The following is a 19,305-nucleotide window of genomic DNA, read 5'->3' as shown; positions in this document are numbered from 1 at the left end:
ATATGCATTTTAAGCTTTTTGACACACCTTCCAAAATTGCCTTTAAGGCCAAACTCACTTTCCCCACAGATATCTGATGGGCACCTGCTGCTTCTCTGTCCTCTTGCCAACCACAGGATAGCCATCCATTTCATGTCTGCCAGTCTGGTTGGCATAAAAATGCTACCTAGTAACTAGACAGTGGTGGCGTACACCTTTAATCCCAGCCCTTGGGAGGCAGAGGTAGGTGGGTCTCTGGGAGTTTGAGGACAGCCAGGACTACACACAGAAACCCTGTCTTAAAAAACAAACAAAAATCAGAAACAACATCATAGGTCTTGTGTGTATCTCTCTGATTCTAGGTAACTTTTACATATGATGATAATAATTTCAGAGTAATGTATAGTAGCAGCAGCTAGCATTTGCTGAATGCTTTGTTGTACCAGGAATCTTCCTAAACATGTTTCCTATAGTATCTGTCTTAGCCACTCTTCTATGGCTGTGAAGAGGCACCATGCCCAAGGCAATGATTATAAAGCAAAGCATTTACTTGGGGGCTGACTTGCAGTTTCAGAGATGCTTAGTCCATTGTCATCCTGGCGAGGAACAAGGGGGGGGGCATGTGTGGCACTGGAGCAGGAGCTGAGAGAGACGGGGCCTGGTATGGAATTCTGAAACCTCAGAGCCCACATCTCCTGTCTTAGGGTTTCTGTGGCAGCTCTTACACAGCAAAGTATGTAATTGGGTGGCTTACAGTTCAGGGGCTTAGACCATTATCACCATGGGGGGACACGACAGCACATAAGCAGACATGATGCTGGAGAAGGAGCTGAGAGTTCTACATCTGGATCCTCAGGCAGCAGGAAGAGAATGCCACCCTGGACCTCAAAGCCCACCCCCAGCGACACGCTCCCTACTACAAGACCACACCTACTCCAACAAGGTCACACCACCTGATAGTGCCACTACCTGTGGGCCTGTGGGGGCCCTTTTTCTTCAGACCCCCACACCTCCTAACCCTTCCAGTCCTATCAAACAGTTCACTCTTGGTTTCTAAGTATTCAGATATATGAGCCTGCGAGGGACATTCTTATTCAAACCACCACAGTATCTCATTTAATCCTTGGACCAGCTCTGTGAAGTGTGACTGTTACTCTTGTTTTACGTAAAAGGAAACTGAGGCACAGAGAAATAAAATAATTTGCCAAAGGTCACATGAACTGGGACATGGCCAAGACAAGCTTTCAGCTTGCCTTAGCTCCTAAACCTAGATTCTTCCACTAGCATTTGTGATTTTTTTTTCCCGTGAAAAACGTGTTTGTGTGTCTTTCTTATTTTCCTTTTGGAGATATATATTTTTATAGAGAAAATATACTTACCTGAGGCTGAGGAAATCATTCAGTAAGTAGAGTACTTGCTGTGAGTTTGATACCTAGAGCCCACTCTTACAAAAAAAAAAAAAAAAGCCCAGCAATGTGGCACACATTCATAATCCTGGTGTCGAGGAGACAGAAACAGGTGGATCCCCAAGGCTTGTTGGCCAGTCAGCCTAGCCTACACACTGACTCACTGGGTTCCAGGCCAAAGAGAGACCCTGTGTCAAAAAATAAAAAAAAAAGGTGTGTGGTGCCCAAGGAATGACACCCAAGGCGTCTTCTGTCCTCACTCCACATACATGGGCACACACATATGCACAGTCACAGGCACACACATGAACATGTCTACACACGCAAGAAAATACGTAATTCTTTATTCATATATTTATATAGAAAGTATTTTCTCTGTTTTTTTTTTTTGTTTTCTCAAGTGAAAAGACTTGTGATTTCTATAGAAACCTAATCTATCTGCCTTTTTCCTGTGTGTGTGCGTGTGCGTGCGTGCATGCGTGCGTGCGTGCGTGGGTGGGTGGGTGGGTGGGTGCGTGCGTGCGCGCGCGCGCGTGCGTGCGTGCGTGCGTGCGTGCGTGCGTGCGTGTGGGTGGGTGGGTGGTGTGTGAGATGCATACCTATGCCATGGTTGGGATGTGGAAGTAAGAGAACATCTTACAGGAGTCACCGCTCTCCTTCTACTGTGCAGATCTTGGGGATGGAACTTGTGTTATCCAGCTTGATGACAAGCCTTTACTCACTGAGCTATCTTGTCAGTTCCAACTATGAATTTTTTTTTTTTTTGGTTTTTCAAGACAGGATTTCTCTGTGGCTTTGGAGGCTGTCCTGGAACTAACTCTTGTAGACCAGGCTGGTCTCAAACTCACAGAGATCCGCCTGCCTCTGCCTCCCGAGTGCTGGGATTAAAGGTGTGCACCACCACTGCCTGGCCCAACTATAAAATTTTGAAGTTTTTATTTTTCAATCAGGCCTGTAATCTCAGTTTGGGAGGCTGAGGCAGGAGGATCCAAAGTACAGCACCTGCCTGGGGCAGAGAGTGAGCTCAAAGCCATCTTGTGCAATTTAGTGAGATACTGTTTCAAAACCAAAAGTGAAAAGAGGGCTGGGGAAACAGCCTAGTGATAGAGCTTTTGCCTAATACATGGTATGCCCTAGGTTCAGTCCCCGATACCAGACAAAAAGAGTCAGACATAGTCACGGACCCCTAAGGTAGAGGCAAGAGTCTGAATCCAGTCTGAATCCTACATGGGGAGTTCCCAGCCAGCCTGCCCTACATAGTGAGATCCTGTCTCACAGGAAAAAAAGAATACCAGTATTTTCACAAATAAACAGCACTAGCCGTTGACTAGATGTGCATGGAAGTATCTGTCTCTTCTGGGCGGGCTGTAAGTCTCGCCAGCTGACCTTGAAGGCAACTGATCTTCGGTTTCAGTGCTGCGCATCTCCAGCAGGCCTCCATAGCAGATAGAGATACTACATGCTATGTCATGTCCTGAGTTATGATTAGGTGGCTGTGTCCTAATCCAAAAGAATGAGGGAGCTGTCTCTGTGGACTCTGGTTTTCATTGCTCTTCTCCCCGGCAGCAAAAGCAGCTGATGGATACGTGAAGCCACAGATCAAGCAAGTGGTCCCCGAGTAAGTGTCCAGGGCCCAGCTCTGTTCTCCTGGGTCATCTCTCTCCACTGTGTGTCCTTCCCCCAGCACCCAGAACTCCCTGCTGCTGAGTCCAACATCCCTAAACCCCTGGTAAACCCAACTTAGTCTTTGAGAAGGAACTGAGTTCCATCATGCTGTGGCCAGGCCCCTGGGGTCCAACCAACAACCTCCTATGTCCTCAAACCCCTCCTTCAGTCCACATGGCTGAGACTGTGTTCCTCTTCCTTCTGCAGATTTGCTAACGCATCCACAGATGCGGGTAGTGGCGCTACCTATATGGACCAGGCACCCTCTCCAGTAGTGTGCCCCCAGGCTCACTACAACATGTACTCACAGAAGTAGGTCATGTTCCCAGGGACAAATGGGGAGGGACTAGGGCCTTGGCCTCGGGCTGGACCTCCTCAGGCATGGAGTGGAGATCAAAGGAACCTGCAGGTTCTCTGGACCTGACCTCACCCTGCCTAGGCCCAGGCTGTGACCTGTGGGAAAGGGAGAGTCCATCCGATGTTTAAAGCCTCAAGCGGCCATGAACAAATGGCCACTTGTGTTCTCTGAAGATGGAGATTTGCCACGCTGTGTTTAAGTACTAGGTGGAGTTTGGGTATGGGCAGCTAGGATGGGTACTGAGAGCTGAGTCTCTGCAGACCTAGCCAGCAAAGGCCTCTGATTATATCAGGTGATCTTTCCAGTGAGGGCCTAGGTTGAAGGGACAGCCCGGATCTCTCACCTGATTGGTCGTGGGGTTTCCAGTGACCTCTGATAACCTTTTGTCCTCCCCTTCATCATCTGTCTTTCCCTCTGAAGCCCCGACCCTGTCCTTGACACCGATGGAGACTTTGATCTGGAAGACACGATGGATGTTGCACGGCGTGTGGAGGAACTCTTAGGCCGGCCCATGGACAGTCAGTGGATCCCTCACGCACAATCATGACCAGACCTCACCACCTGCAGCTTCATCATCCTCGTGGAGGAACTTCTCGTGGATGTTTTAATTCCATGAATCGCTTCTCTTTGGAAACAATACTCATAATGTGAAGTGTTAATACTAGTTGTGACTTTAGTGTTTCTGTGCATAGTGGCACCAGTGAAGAGAGAGTGTGTGTGTGTTTGTGTGTGTGTGTGTGTTTGCACGTTGTGTTTTTCCCACCCCTTGCTGTCCAGTCTAAGCTGCAATGCCAGGGCAGGGGCCAGGCTTATTTTTACCTTGTACAAAAAGGCAGTTGGTTCCCTGAACCCTGGAACCTGGCCATGTGTCTTAGGGGTGGCTGAACTCTGACACGTGACTGTTCAAGTAAAAGAAGGACAGAGAGAGGAAAAGGCACCTCCTCTCTACGGAGCCTTCATTCCTCTGCCAGGCAGTCCATAGTCCAAGCAAATTACCATTGTCTCCGCCTGTCTCCTGAAATGTAGGTGACTGTCTGTTGATGAAGAAGGCCAGTGCCTCACATGTCCCTGCCCCCTTTGCACATGCGGGTGGAAAGAGGAGCTGTATAAAGACTGTTGGGGCAAAGGTTTTTGGATGGGTGGTGGCCGTTTCCACCACTGAACCCATCTTAACATTGGCTCCTTGTCCTCTGCTCCCTCAATCTCGTTTCTAGAATTGCCACGCAGCTTACGTGTATGTACTCATGTGGAAAGGACGAAGGGGCCACCCAGCTCAGAGCTGACAGGTGATGCCCTGTGCTCTGCCAGCATGGTGTGGTGTACCCAGTCCTGGCCCCAGACACTGGCCATGGCCCTCCCCCACTCTGTGCTGTGGCAAGGCTGTGCCTGCATTACCCAAGGCTTTTCTAGAAGTTTGTTGATAATGGCTCTCTGTAAATGTCCAATGGTGTTATTGTCTCTAAACAAGGTCTTTTATGTTTTTCCCATTTGCACCCTAATTTGACATCAAATTTCTCTCTTCCTGCATCAGGTCTGGGTCCTCTGTACCCAGGTCACCTCTTTTCCCTTCAGTGTCACAAAGTATTCCGAGGAATAGTTGGTGGGAATTGTGACCTGCACCTGGGGCCAGCCAGCAGCCACCACTATGGGGTGCTGGGTGCTGTTGGGAGTTGGGGAAATGCAGTCGGCAGGTTTGCTAGAAAGTTTGGTAGAAACAAAACAAGCCTCAGTGTAATTTTCTTCCACAGTCTCTGTAGTGTCACCAGAGGGAAGGAAGGGGCTGCAGTGGGCAGGCAGGGAGAGGGGCAAGCAGAAACCGGTACCACTCAGGCCTGCAAAGCCCTCTTCGGCTTCCTCTCCAAGCAAGGGCAGAGCCACACCCAGGAGAGGAGGGCCCCAAAACCTTATTTTTATACATGCAAGTAAATAAACATATTTTTTTTACAAAAATAACTTCTGAATTTATCAGTGTTTTGCTGTTAAAGGAACATACTCCTGTGTCGTAAATTATTTATTGGAAGATGACTTTTTAAAAGCTGCTGCTTGCCTTGGCTGGGTTTTGTACACTGATTTTTCTACGCCTGGTGGTAGCCTCTCTGCCTCAGGTGCTCTCTGGCTGGAGGAGGCGTGAGTCCCCTCCCTGCCCCCTCAGGAGAAAGCTGGAAGTGCTTGAGGAATCCAGGCTTAAGGGACTCTTCCCACCTGTCATGTGGCCTGTTTGTCCCAGTAATCCTCACAAGGGCGTGGAGTTGACACACTTCTCGATTTATTGTGGACATGGCCCCAGGGCATAGGGATATTAGAGCAGCCTGGCACACCTGGAAGGTTCCAATCTTCCTCTCAAGTTGGGTTGGAGCAGAAGGTACCAAAGAGTAAGGCTTCCTCATGGTTGCTTCACTATCCTGGGTTTTCCTGAGGCTGTGTCTGGAGATGGGACAGGCTTTTAACTGGAAGCTGTTTCCCCTATCTGCATGCTGGTCTCTCTCCTTCCCCACTCCTGCACACAGAGACAAGCAAGAGCAGGTCTCTGCCCGCCTCTTGCCTGCTCACAGACCCACTCGTGAGTCCTGAGAGATCTCAGCTTAGGGTGTGGCGTGTGTGGGGCTTCGTAGGGGTAGAAGGAGATTCAATGTGGCTATCTCTTACAGTGAAATTTTTCTTTTATAATTTTTCTTTTTAACATTTTATTTCAGATACATATTTTAGTGTCAGATTAGTATATAGCCACCAAAAAGTATTGTGTATAAATTGGGGCAGCCAGAAAATTGTGTATTTTATGTTACAATAAAGGCATCTTCTGAAGGGCAGTGTTGAGTCCTGTTTCCTTTCCATCACGTGTCAAGGGAGGGTGGCTTTAACAGGAAAACGTTTTCAATCATCAGCGTGACCCTAAGGGGAACTAGTTGGGAGCCAACGGCCTGAAATGATGTGTCATGGGCTTTGATGGCAGACGGGGCATCTCCCACCTTCCTGCTAGGAAATGTTTGGGAAACTGAACCCATAGCCAGCTCAGACTCTCCATGTAACTCTTCCTGATGGAAAAACCAGCCCTAATTGAATGTGTTCAGATTCCTCCCCTGAGCCTTCGCACCATGTCGGGAAACTGGTGATGGCAAGACTTTGGTTCCTGCCACCCCAGGTCGTTATCAAATACAAAAGAACATGAACAGAAAGTCGTGGTAAGTCCGGTTGCCTTTCTTCACCTTTTTTCTATGCCACTGGGGCTTGAACCTAAGGCCTCATGCATGCTAAGGGAGCTCTCTACCACTTACTTTTTTTTTCTTTTTCTTTTTTTTTTTCTTTTTTTTTTTTTTTTTTTGGTTTTTCGAGACAGGGTTTCTCTGTATTGTTTTGGAAGCTGTCCTAGAACTCGCTCTGTAGACGAGGCTGGCCTCGAACTCACAGAGATCCACCTGCCTCTGCCTCCTGAGTTCTGGGATTAACGGTGTGCACTACCACCGCCCAGCAAAGCCTACAGTCTTTTTTTTTTTTTTTTTTTTTTTTTTTTTTGGTTTTTTGAGACAGGGTTTCTCTGTGGCTTTGGAGGCTTGTCCTGGAACTAGCTCTTGTAGACCAGGCTGGCCTCGAACTCACAGAGATCCACCTGCCTCTGCCTCCCAAGTGCTGGGATTAAAGGCGTGCGCCACCAGCGCCCGGCAAGCCTACAGTCTTATAGTACCCAGAACCATCAACCCAGGGATGGGCTGGGTCCTCCCACATCAATCATGAATCAAGAAAATATACCTCAAGCATGCCTATAGCCTGATCTCACTGAGGCATTTTCTCAGTTGAGGCTTTCTCCTCTCCAGTGACTTTTTTGGTTTTTCAAGACAGGGTTTCTCTGTATTGCTTTGGAGGCTGTCCTGGAACTTGCTCTGTAGACGAGGCTGGCCTCGAACTCACAGAGATCCAATACCTCTGCCTCCCAAATACTGGGATTAAAGGTGTGCGCCACCAACGCCCAGCTTCAAGGCCATCCTTGACTGGGTAATGACAAGGCCAGCCTAGGCAATTTGAGACCTTATCTTAAAAAAAGAACAGGGGAAGACTAGATGGTGGTGGCACACACCTTTAGTCCCAGCACTTGGGAGACAGAAGCAGGTGGGTCTCTGTGAATTTGAGGCTAGAGTGTTACAGAGTGAGTTCCAGGACAACCAGGGTTACACAGAGAAACCCTGTCTTGAGAAGTCAAAAAGAGAAAGAAAGAAAGAAAGAAAGAAAGAAAGAAAGAAAGAAAGAAAGAAAGAAAGAAAGAAAGAAAGGAAGGAAGGAAGGAAGGAAGGAAGGAAGGAAGGAAGGAAGGAAGGAAGGAAGAAAGAAAGGAAGGAAGAAAGAAAGGAAGGAAGAAAGAAAGGAAGAGAAAGAAAAAGAGATGGGGGGGAGAAGGGAGAAAAGAAAAGAAAAAACAAGCACTTATTCTCTTGCAGAAGGCCTGGATTCAATCCCCAGCAGCCACATGGTGACTTACAACCATCCATTACTCCAGGCCCAGGAGATTCAATACCTTCTTCAGACCGCCATGGACACCAGATACACACATGGTACGTGTACATCCATGTAGGCAAACACTCATACACAAACAATAAAAACAAATGCATCTTTTAAAAGAAAGAATCCTATTGCAGCTTCAGCATGTGTAGCTTGAAGGGAGATGGAACAAGTAGTGAGGAAAAGCTGGGAGACCATTTCAATAGTTCAAGCAAGAGAAGATGGTGTTATCGGGGACCCATGGCCATGGGTCTGAAGCATAGTCATAAACTTAATAACCAACATGCAGGATGGTTGAAATCTAGACTCATTCTAAGTTCGAGGCTTGGAAATCAAGTTCTATGCTCCTCTAAGGGTTGGTACTGTGGTTCAATGGTAGAACTTGTGCTGAAGGCTCTGGGTTCGAGCCCCGTGACAAGAATTAGAAAAAAACAAAAACTTCTTGTCTTAGACAGATGTTTCTCATGGGGTGATGGGAAAGCATGGCAAGGTAGAAAGGGAACAAGTGACCAAAAAGCCTCAGAGCATAGATCTGAGTATGGATACATTTAAAAACACTCAGTGTGTACTGAGGCTGTAGCTACATTGACTGAGTGCTTGCCTGTTATTCACGAGGCTCTGCGTTTCATTCCCAGCAGTACCTAACCAGGTGTGGTGGTGGTATATGCTACTAATGCCAGCATTTGGGAGGTGGAGGCAGGAGGATCAGAACTAACATGTTTGAGTCCATCCTGGGATAGAGACCCCGTGTTTTGTACTATTCAGCTACAACAGCTGTACTTGGAGGTTTGAATGAGCACGGGAAAGTAAATGAATGAATAGCAAGTAGCAGATACGTAGCAAACACCGAATCAGGAGTTTATAGCATCTAGAAGAGATGATGAGAGTAGCCTGATTGAGAGGGGATGTCATCAAACTGGAGGCTTAAAAACACCCAGCAGAGATGGAGTGGGGAAGTCCGGGCAGTCAAATGAGATTCTGATTGACCCTATTCTCTCCATCAATGAACTTCTGCTCAAAAATAAAGTCTTTCTTTTTTGGGTTTTTCGAGGCAGGGTTTCTCTGTGGCTTTGGAGGCTGTCCTGGAACTCGCTCTTGTAGACCAGGCTGGTCTCGAAATCAGAGAGATCGCCTGCCTCTGCCTCTCGAGTGCTGGGATTAAAGGAGTGCACCACCACTGCCCAGTTTCATTTTTTTTAACCATGGGATGAGCTATAGTAGCCTCTATTGGAAATGGTTTCTCCCTGTAGCTGTTCTCAAGGACATATTGTTTCTAGTTTGGGGCTGTTTTGTTGTTTTTCAGTCTCTCCATTCTAGAGCAAGGGCACCGACCAACCTGCCCCAGGACATGGGGGCTTGGAGGACACATCATGCACACACATACACTCCTCATAATAATCAAAACATTGTTTTCTAAATATTTATTTAATCTTATGTGTGCAGTGTTTTGCCTGCATGTGTCTAAGTGCACAGCGTGCTTCGTACCTGTAGCAACCAGAAGAAGGCGCCCGATCCCCTGGAACCGAAAGGAAACTGAATTCAGGCCCTCTGCAAGAGCAGCAAGTGCTCTTAACCACTGAGTCACCTCTGCAACCCCCACACAGTTTTCATGCCACGGAACCAATGTTGTCCTAATGCCAAAACCAGACTAAGACATCACAAGACCAACATGACTCATGAATACGGACACAAACACCCTGCACACATGCTAGCAGATGGAATTCATCAACATATAAAAAGAACTGCACATCACCAACCACAAAGTCAGATTTATCTCTGTGATTTGGAATGAGCTTGACGTATGAAAGTCTATTTGAGAATCAATAGAATTAGAAATAAAAGATGGAGAGGCTAAAGAAGTGGGTCAGTTGGCAAAATGTTTACTGCAGAAGCATAGGGCCAGAGTCTGGAAGCCCAGCACCCATGCAAAATGATGGGTATAGTGCACTTGGCTGTGCTTCCATGGTTGGTGAAAGGTTCAGGCATTACTCTGGCCTGCCCTGTTACCTGGCAGGATGCGCTCAGGCAACACTCTGGCCAGCCCAGAGTTCCATGAGAACCAGGCAGGTACAAAGGACCCCTTTAAAGGACTGACCCCTACCCGTTTATACTCTCTCTCTCTCTCTCTTTCTCTCTCCCTCCCTCCCTCCCTCCCTCCCTCCCTCCCTCCCTCCCTCTCTCTCTAAGTGGGATCGTTGAGTCGCAGTCTGTGTCTCCTTACTGGATAAACCTAAACATTTTAACAACAGTTGGGAAGGTAGAGACAGGGTCTATGGGGTTAGCTGGACAGACAACTGAGTCCAATCTATGGGCTCCAGGTTCAGTGACAGATACTATCTTTAAAAAAAAAGAAATCTTAGCCGGGCGTTGGTGGTGCATGCCTTTAATCCCAGCACTAGGGAGGCAGAGACAGGTGGATCTCTGTGGGTTCGAGCCTGGCCTACAAGAGCTAGTTCCAGGACAGTCTCCAAAGCCACAGAGAAACCCTGTCTCGGGGGGGAGGGAGGGGGGGGAGATGACTGGGTGGGTGGTGGGTGGTGGTGCACACCTTTGATCCCAGCACTTGGAAGGCAAAGGCAGGAAGATCTCAGTTGGAGGTCAGCCTAGTCTTCGAAGCAAGTTCCAGGACAGCTAAGGTTGTTACCCAGAGAAACCCTGTTGCAAAAAACCAAAACCAAACAAACATGAAGACATCTATTATCATGCATATAGGACTGATTGGAAATATTCCTCTAACCTTAGAGACACTCCTGAGCAGCAAGTACTCTAGCCCTCAGGCCCTCCATATCAGCGTGTTCTCTAGCCTTCAGGGTGAGAGGGTGGGAATAGGCTTGCCCAGGCCTAGGTCTTTTGTTACACAAAATAGGAGCCATTCACCCCTGGGGCCAGATACTGGAGGTAATCAGCTGGCATCTAAAAGATAATAGAAGTTCTGAACTCTTAGAATTTGTGGCTGGACCAAGCATATTTCTGAGATATTACATACCCCCCCCCCCCCCCGACAATACACACACACACACACACACACACACACACACACACACACACACACACACACACACACGGAGAATAATAGGTGAACAACACCCCACATTGGTCTCCGGCCACTACACACATCTGAACCACATACTCATGAACACACAAACATACACACTTGAGCCTCTTTGGTGGTGCACATCTGTAATCCCAAAGGAAGAGAGACAGGAAGGAAGGAAGAAAAGAGGGAAGGAAGGAACGAGCAAATGAACAAAGATAGGAAGAGTTGACTATGATGGTGCACACCTGTAATCCTAACATTCAGGAGACTGAGACAGAAAGACTGAATTCAAGGTCAGTGTGAGCTGTCTCCAACACCTTTTAAAAAAGAAGAAAAGCTGGTGTGGTGGTGTACACCTTTAATCACAGCTCTTGTGAGGCAGAGGCTACAGACTGAGTTGCTGGACAACCAGGCTTACACTGAGAAGCCCTGGAGAGAGAGGGGGAGAGAGAGGGGACAAAAAGTATGGCCATTTCAAAAGATGCAAAAATCTGACAGTTCCCTCACATTGGGGAAAAACTTCATGCTCTCACCTAAGATCAGGAACAAAACATGGAAGCGATCGTGACGCTCCTGGTGGGAAAGCATCTCGTTAGCAAGTTACTGATGTTAGAGTCTACTTCTGTGGGACTCCAGTGTATATTGAAGAGACATCCAGCCTCACTGGATTCTGTGGCCTTCTGTTGGTAGACAGTCATTGCTGGACTACCTGAACCACAGCCTGTAAGACATTCTAATAAATTCCTTTCTCTCTCCTGTAGCACTCTGGAGATATTAGCAGGGGGATCAAGGGCTCAAAGTCATTCTTAGATACTATCAAGTTCAAAGTCAGTCTGGGCTACTTGAGGAGTGGCAGGAGGGGGAGCGTGGAGAGATGGCCCAACAGTCAACACCACTTAACTGTTGCCATTCCAAAAGACCTGTATTTCTGTCGCCGCTGTTGGGTGGCTTACAGCGCCTGTGACTCAAGCTCCAGCAGATCTAAACCCTTCTGGGTCCCACAGTAACCTGCACACTTGGAGACACAGAAACACATAATAGAAATAAATATTTGGGGGCTGGAGGGATGGCTTAATGGTTAAGAGTACTGACTGCTCTTCCAAAGGACCAGGGTTCCCTCTGTCCCTAGCTGGTGAGCCAGCCACTAGAACACTGACCCTTCTAGCCCCTCTGGGCCACTGCCCCTCACCCTGTTAGTCCTGTGCAGAAGTGTAACTACTCTAACCAGCCAGCTTTACTATGCACTAGATTACCCTAGGCCATCAGGTCACCTTGTGGGAAACTTGCCTGGAAATTGATCCCCTTTTTGACTTTTAACAACCCTTTAGGTATCTTAAAAACAACTTTTAGCCGGGCGTTGGTGGCGCACGCTTTTAATCCCAGCACTCGGGAGGCAGAGGCAGGTGGATCTCTCTAAGTTCGAGACCAGCCTGGACCACTGAGTTCCAGGACAGCCTCCAAAGCCACAGAGAAACCCTGTCTCAAAAAAACCAAAAAACAAACAAACAAAAAAACAACTTTTAATTTTCTTTAAAGTAATACTAAAATTAAAACTAAATTAAATTACAATACTTCTTAGCCTAACCTTGAAAAAGTCCTTATCATTTCTGAACATAGATAAAGTTAAGAAAACAAAAAACTGCACACAGTACCAAAGGACCAGGGTTCAATTCCCATCCCCCAAAAGGCACCTCACAACTTCAGGTCCGGGGAATCCAGTACTCTCACACAGACACACATGCAGGCAAAACACCAATGCACATGAAATAAAATATAAGCTAAATAAATGTTTTCCTTGAGATAAAGTCAGTGAGTATACTCAGTCACTGGTAAATTTGACGAAACTATATTACATTCGGGTTTAGCAATTGCAAAGATGAACCGGGCAGTGGTGGTGCATGCCTTTAATCCCGGCACTTGGGAGGCAAAGGCAGGCGGATTTCTGTGAGTTCAAAACCAGCCTAGTCTACAAGAGCTACAGAGAAACCCTGTCTCAAACAAACAACAACAAAATTGCAAAGATGAAAGTCTCTTTCTTCCTTCCTTCCTTTCTTCTTTCTTTCTTTCTTTTTTAATTTTCAACACAGGATTTCTTTGTGTAGCCTAGCTGTCCTAAAACTCTCTCGGTTAGACCAGGTTGACCTTGAACTCACAGAGATCCACCTGACTCTGCCTCCCGAGTGCTGGGATTAAAAGTACGTACCTGATGTCTGGCTATTTACTCTTTAAGGCAGGATCTGGCTGTGTGACCCAGACTAGCCAGGACTGTACTTGAACCATTCTTCCCCAGCCTCCCAAACACTTTGTGCCCACTGCACCCTGGAGAATTTCCTTTTTTTTTTTTTTTTTCCTGTTAAAGACAAGACCTCCAAGTAGCTCTGGCTGGCCTTGAACTTGTTACATAACTGAGGATGACCTTTAGCTCCCAACCCTCTCGCTGCCACATTCCTGAGGACTGGAATGACAAGTGTGCACAACCACACCTCCACAGCTCTGGTTTTCAGTTGTTCTCAAGTCTGAACCTGTTCCAGAGCAGAGTGCAAACACTCTTTCCACACACCTTCCTTTCTCTTTCTCTCTCTCTTTTTTTTTTTTTTTTTTTTTTTTTTTTTTTTTTGGTTTTTCTAGACAGGGTTTCTCTGTGGCTTTGGAAGCTGTCCTGGAACTCACTTTGTAGACCAGGCTGGCTCGAACTCACAGAGATCCGCCTGCCTCTGCCTCCCGAGTGCTGGGATTAAAGGCGTGCGCCACCAACCCCGGCTTCTTTCTCTTTCTTGATGATCATGCTACTCTGGCCCTAACTCCCTCATCTGCCAACTTGAGCCTGTGTTCAACTTGTCACATTTTAGGTGACCTGTTCCTTTAAGAGCACCCCCCCTCAGACCCGCCCAGTCAGGCCGGATTTCCTGTCTAAACCCTGCCCTTTAAAGTTATCACTCCAACTTTCTGACCTGCTGTGTACAGAAACCAGAGACACTGAGGGATCCCGAGGGATCTGGGGTGCTGAAAGTAGGCAGAAGTGGGCTGTGTGGGGTGCACATAGATCCAGGGCTCTAGAGGGGAGGGGACCAGGGCAGGGAACATCCCAAGAGAAAGTAAAGTTTGAGGGGGAGCTGTTTGGGCTGTTTTTTCCCATACAGGACTAGGGACGGGAGGATGGCGGTTCTTCTCCCGGGAGCTACTTGGAGAATGCTGCTGCAATGGCCGCTGCCGCTGCTGCTGCTGCTGCTACTGCTGTTGCTGTTGCTACCCCCACTGGCCATGCTGCGGCAGCAGAGGTCTTGGGATGCCAGGCCATCCTGGCTGACCCGCCTCCAACACCAGGTGGCCTGGGGGGCACTGGGCTTGGCAGCCGCCTGGCACCATCGGAAACTGGGACAGAGCACACTGCACGTGGGCCAGAGCCAGCAGCAGGCCCTCGAGTGGTGTCTGAAGAAAGCCCAGGGTCCCTGCTGTCCCCCCAAGGGGAGCACAGGTGTGTGTTTGTGACACCTAGGGGAAGTGACCCAAAGAGGAAGAAAACACACACGCGCATGCACGCACGTGCACACACACACACACACACACAGATTCTAGACCCCTACGGCCCCTTCATTTACCACCAGTACTCTGTGGCCTGGCCCAGAGCCCTCCCCTGTCCTAGCCTTCACCCCATTTCCCAGGCCCTTTCTGGGTTCCTTCCTCAAGGATCTCCACATTCTTCTCACTTCCTGAGAGTTTCTGGTATTTTGGGGGTTACAGACCTGAGCACCTTCCGGAGTCATCGCCCACTGACCAAAACCAGCCAAGCCAAGGAGGAAGAGAGTGAAGAGAAGCTCCCGCCCCCTGCCTCACCCCAGTATCATGGAGAGGCTTCTCTGCAGGTAAACAGAGGCACCCCTACTCCACAGCAACAAACCCTTTCGAAAGATAGGCAAAGACCCACAGTAGTATCTGGGGTCAGATTCTGAAGTCTGAATGCCAGTCCTTTTTATATCCTTCCAGGCCACCCTGCTGGGTCTAGTCACCCTAAACAAGGCCTACCCAGAAGTACTGACGCCAGGAAGTACGGCCTGTGTGACCCCTACATCCCCATGGCCCAACTCTGTCCCCTGGCTCAGGCATGCCCTGGGCCGGGTAAGCCCCCTTGGAGCCAAGGACTCTCGGACCCTGCTGCTGGAGGCACTGATATCCCCAGGGCTGAGGGCCCTGGAGGCAAGGACTGCAGTGGAGCTCCTGGATGTCTTTGTGGGCCTGGAGGCAGAGGGCAATGAACTGGCTGAGGCCATAGCAGCCGGGAACCTAGGAAGGCCTCTCCCTAGCCGAGCATCTGAACTACAGGAAGCCCTGGAGCAGGGGCCCCGGGGATTAGCCCTGCGGCTGTGGCCAAAACTGCAGGTGGTGGTGACCCTGGATGCAGGAGGCCAAGCAGAAGCTGTCGCTGCCCTCAGGGCCTTGTGGTGCCAAGGGCTAGCCTTCTTTTCTCCTGCTTATGCTGCTTCTGGAGGTCAGCTTGAAGCAGGGATTGGATGCAGGCGGGGTTGGGGGCAGAGGTCATGCAGCCAGCTAGCTACCACGCATTGAGCAGCATACACATTTATCTTGAATCCTTCTCAATGCCCAGCCAGGATGGTACGGGTTACGAGCTCTGCCTGACAGCTGAGTATGCCAAGGTTCATTGAGACATAGCATCCCCCATAGACTCATGGGGTACCAGGATTTGTTTTCTTCTCTGACCCTGTGGAACCACAGCATCTCTGCTTGCCTCTACCCAGTCAAGACCAGGAGGGAGCAGGCTGGCCCTAGGGGTATCCAGAAAAGCTGGAGCAGGAGGACCAGATGCTCAGAGGGGCTGGGCTTATGGTCCACAGTGAGGCATTGGTTTCTGCTGTTGCTTGGCAGAGAGGAATGTACCACGAAGTTAACAAGAAGATTTTTTTGCTCCCTATAGGGGTGATGGCCCTAAACCTGTGGCCGGAGCAACCCCAAGGATTCTATCTTCTGCCCCCTGGGGTCCCCTTTATTGAGCTGCTTCCAGTCAAGGAAGGAACCCAAGAGGAGGCAGCCTCCACGCTCCTTCTCACTGATGCCCAAAGGGAGGAAGAGTATGAACTAGTGCTGACCGACCACGCTGGCCTGACCAGGTGATCCCCTGCTGGCCTCTGTCACCTCTGGTGCCCTGCCCTTGGGAGGGGACACGAGCTCACTCCTCTATCCCAACCCACCCATCAGGTGCCGTCTGGGAGATGTGGTGCGGGTGGTTGGTGCCTACAATCAGTGTCCTGTTGTCAGCTTCACCAGCAGGTAGGCGACCCTGGGGATGCCGAGGGAGGGGCCATCCCTGTGCCTCGGGTACACTTCTCCTCCTTTTTCCCTCAGGCTGGGACAGACTCTGTGTGTTCGAGGAGAAGTTACTGATGAGAAGATGTTCTCCGCTGCCTTGGCCCAAGCAGTAGGGCAGTGGCCAGGGGCCAAGCTGTTGGACCATGCCTGTGTAGAGAGCAGCATTCTGGGTAAGCCTTCCTAGCTGCTCCTGACCTCATGTCTTGGGTCTGTCTATCCCCCAACCCATGTTCATCCTGACCGGAGACTTCCAGAAAGGAGATTCAGCTCAGTCTTCTCCACTGTTGCTAACAGAAGTCCCTCCCTCTATGTAACTCCCATCCCACCCACTGCAGTCTCCATGCATTTTCATTCCTGACTAGTCTCAGATCCACGGGTCGGTTCTAGCTTTCCCTCTATTTGCTAATTGCCACCAAGAATTGTTTCTCCCCCTCCCCCGTGAACCTTAGAATAGGGAAGAAGTAAAGGCAGAGGCTGTTGGCTCTGGCAGCCGCCTTGTCCTCAGGAAGTGTGTGTGTGTGGCTTTGTCCTCAGACTCCTATGACGGTTCTGCCCCGCACTACGAGGTGTTCGTGGAGCTGAGAGGATTGAGGAATCTGTCCGAGGAAAATCGAGACAAGGTAAAAGATGAGACCAGGGTCTGATTCTAAGTCTCTTTTGTTCTGCAAGCCCTCCCCGGTTGTCATGGAGATGAGGGAGTGCAGAGAAAGGGGTACCAGGGAGGGGGGGCCCCTCTTCAGGGAATCTGGGAAGGGAGCAGGTCCTCCACACCAAAGCCCTAGGTGCGGGTAGCCTCGGGCATGGTTGTACACATCTCACACCTCAGAGTAGCCTCACCCCACTGTTCTGCCCTAGCTTGACAACTGCCTGAAGGAAACCTCCCCTCACTACAAGTCCTTGCGGCTCCGGGGCAGTGTGGGTCCTGCCAAAGTCCATCTGGTGAGACCAGGGAGCTTCAGAATACTCCGGGAAGCACTAGCAGCCTGCCCCTCCTCCTCCTTCCCTCCTGAAATGCCTCGGGTCCTCAGGCTTCGTCACTTGGTGCAGATCCTGCAGAAGAGGGTGATAACTTAACCAAGGCAGCTGTTGCCAGGCTTCTCTCTGCCACCTCGCCCTTTCCTCTGGGGCATCTCCAGATGTTCAGTCCTGGACCAGACATCACAGAATACTGGCCCATCAGAGCCACTGGGCCTTAGGGAGGCCTTTGGCTCATTGGCTAGTTTTTTTGTATGTTTTTGTTTTTTGTTTTTTTCAAGACAGGGTTTCTCTGTATTGTTTTGGAGGCTGTCCTGGAACTCACTCTGTAGACCAGGCTGGCCTTGAACTCACAGAGACCCGACTACCTCTGCCTCCCAAGTGCTGGGATTAAAGGCGTGCGCCACCACCGCCCGGCTCATTGGCCGGTTTTAAGGTGGAGGCTTTGGGCATACAACAGAACCCAGAAGTGCCCTACAACTTTCCCCCTCAGCCTACACTCTGTGACACTGATGAGGAGCTCTGATGCACCCTGGTGGCTTCCTGTATCTCAGCCCCTTTCATGTGCTTGGCCAGAGTAACAGCATGGGCTGAACGTGTGGGTGATGCTCCCAGAGTGGCTCCTTGAGGAGCAGGAGCAAATGAATAAAGACCTCAGCATCATTGTCTCCTGGTTGGAGGTATATCTTGCACAGTCTCCTGAAAGCATGAGGCTGGCCCACGGGAGGGATCCAGTGTTTAATATTCTTCCTACCAGCTCCTCCATCCGTCCCTCCCTTGCCCATTTTACCACTGGGCTCCCTGGATCGACTCCCAAATAAAACTCTTAAAAATATTTATGTATTTATTTTATCTGTGTGTGCCTGTGTGTGTGTGCACCATGTGTATGCAAATACCTCCAGAGGCCAGAGGAAAATAGTGAATTCATTGGAATTGGAGTTACAGGCTGAAGGCAGAGTTCGCCTGTCCTGGGAGCTGCTTCCAAATTACCACTTAGAGGCTTATATTACTTATGAATGTTCTTCCAATAACTCAGGCTTATTACTAACTAGTTCTTATATTTAAATTAACCCATTTCTATTAATCTACATTCTGCCATGTGACTTGTGGTTTGTTACCTCTTTTTTTTTTTTTTTTCTTGGTTTTCCAAGACAGGGTTTCTCTGTATTGTTTTGGAGGCTGTCCTGGAACTCACTCTGTAGACCAGGCTGGCCTCGAACTCACAGAGATCCGCCTGCCTCTGCCTCCCAAGTGTTGTTACCTCATTTTCTACATGTCCTGCTTGCTCAGCTGCTGGCTGGTGTCTCCCTTGACAGCTCTGACTGCCCTGACTCCGCCCTTCTCTCCCAGCATTCTCTCTGTGTCAGGCTGTCTTGCCCAATCTCTTTCCTATCGGCAATCAGCTTTATTATTAACAACGAGCATAATCCACAGCAATAGGCAGTTGAGAGCTGCTATGTGGGTGCTGAGAACCAAATGCAGGTCCTCTATGAAAATATCAAGGACTCTTGGCTGTTGAGTCATTTCTCTGGGCCTTCAAATAAAATTCTCATACTCAGATTCTGGACACCGCTGCTTTGAGAATGCTATGTGGGTTCCCAGGCACCCTACTTCAGTCATAGCCTGGCCTCCCCTCTGGAGCCCAGCCAGCCACCCCGCCCCACTGCCCTGAGATCCATAGCTTTTACCTCCTCTGTACACTGGCTTAGGTTAGTCCCAAGAGTGTGAGCACACAGGAGCTTCTGGAGGCTCCCACTGTGACTTAACACGACCAAGCAGACAGATGCCCTTTGCCCTCCCATCCAGGCACAGTCTGAAGGTGAAGGGGCTGTTTGTTCCCAGTTTCTCCATCCTGCCTCAGCACTGGGCTCTTTCCTGGCCTCGCCTACACAAATCACTTCCACGATGAGAAAGGAGGAAGCTAGGCTCCAAGTCACCAAGTGTCACAGCAGGAAGGAGCCTCAAAGCTCCCTGCAGAAAGTGCCCATGGCAGTGAGGGAACTAAGTCTCAAGGCTAGGAGGCCAAGACCTGTAGCTCCTCCCAAGCCAAGGCTGTGCTAGTCCTGAGCAGCATG

At 49.3% G+C, this 19,305-nt stretch overlaps 2 protein-coding genes across 5 annotated transcripts in view; both read left to right on the top strand.

Annotated features, from left to right (window-relative positions):
* The window catches only part of Stat5b (signal transducer and activator of transcription 5B), a 70,398-nt gene extending 64,183 nt beyond the window's left edge, over positions 1-6,215 (top strand). For all 4 annotated transcript variants that reach the window (XM_040749707.1, XM_040749709.1, XM_040749708.1 and 1 more), the window contains 3 exons: positions 2,952-3,003; positions 3,258-3,362; positions 3,829-6,215. In XM_040749707.1, the coding sequence (XP_040605641.1) occupies positions 2,952-3,003; positions 3,258-3,362; positions 3,829-3,955 (284 nt within the window). In that variant the 3' untranslated portion in view covers positions 3,956-6,215. The remainder of the gene's footprint in view (positions 1-2,951; positions 3,004-3,257; positions 3,363-3,828) is intronic.
* Positions 6,216-13,819: 7,604 nt separating this feature from the next.
* Ghdc (GH3 domain containing) lies at positions 13,820-18,065 on the top strand. Its single transcript, XM_013126199.3, has 9 exons — positions 13,820-13,942; positions 14,074-14,408; positions 14,675-14,796; positions 14,918-15,419; positions 15,864-16,056; positions 16,145-16,216; positions 16,292-16,425; positions 16,790-16,875; positions 17,111-18,065. Exons 2-9 carry the CDS (start codon positions 14,090-14,092, stop codon positions 17,327-17,329), a joined length of 1,647 nt encoding a protein of 548 aa, XP_012981653.2. The 5' UTR covers positions 13,820-13,942; positions 14,074-14,089; the 3' UTR covers positions 17,330-18,065.
* Positions 18,066-19,305: the final 1,240 nt, after the last annotated feature.

The sequence above is a fragment of the Mesocricetus auratus genome, unplaced genomic scaffold, assembly GCF_017639785.1.
Source record: "Mesocricetus auratus isolate SY011 unplaced genomic scaffold, BCM_Maur_2.0 Super-Scaffold_100007, whole genome shotgun sequence".
NCBI lineage: Eukaryota > Metazoa > Chordata > Mammalia > Rodentia > Cricetidae > Mesocricetus > Mesocricetus auratus.
This window is presented reverse-complemented; position numbering and strand designations above follow the sequence as displayed.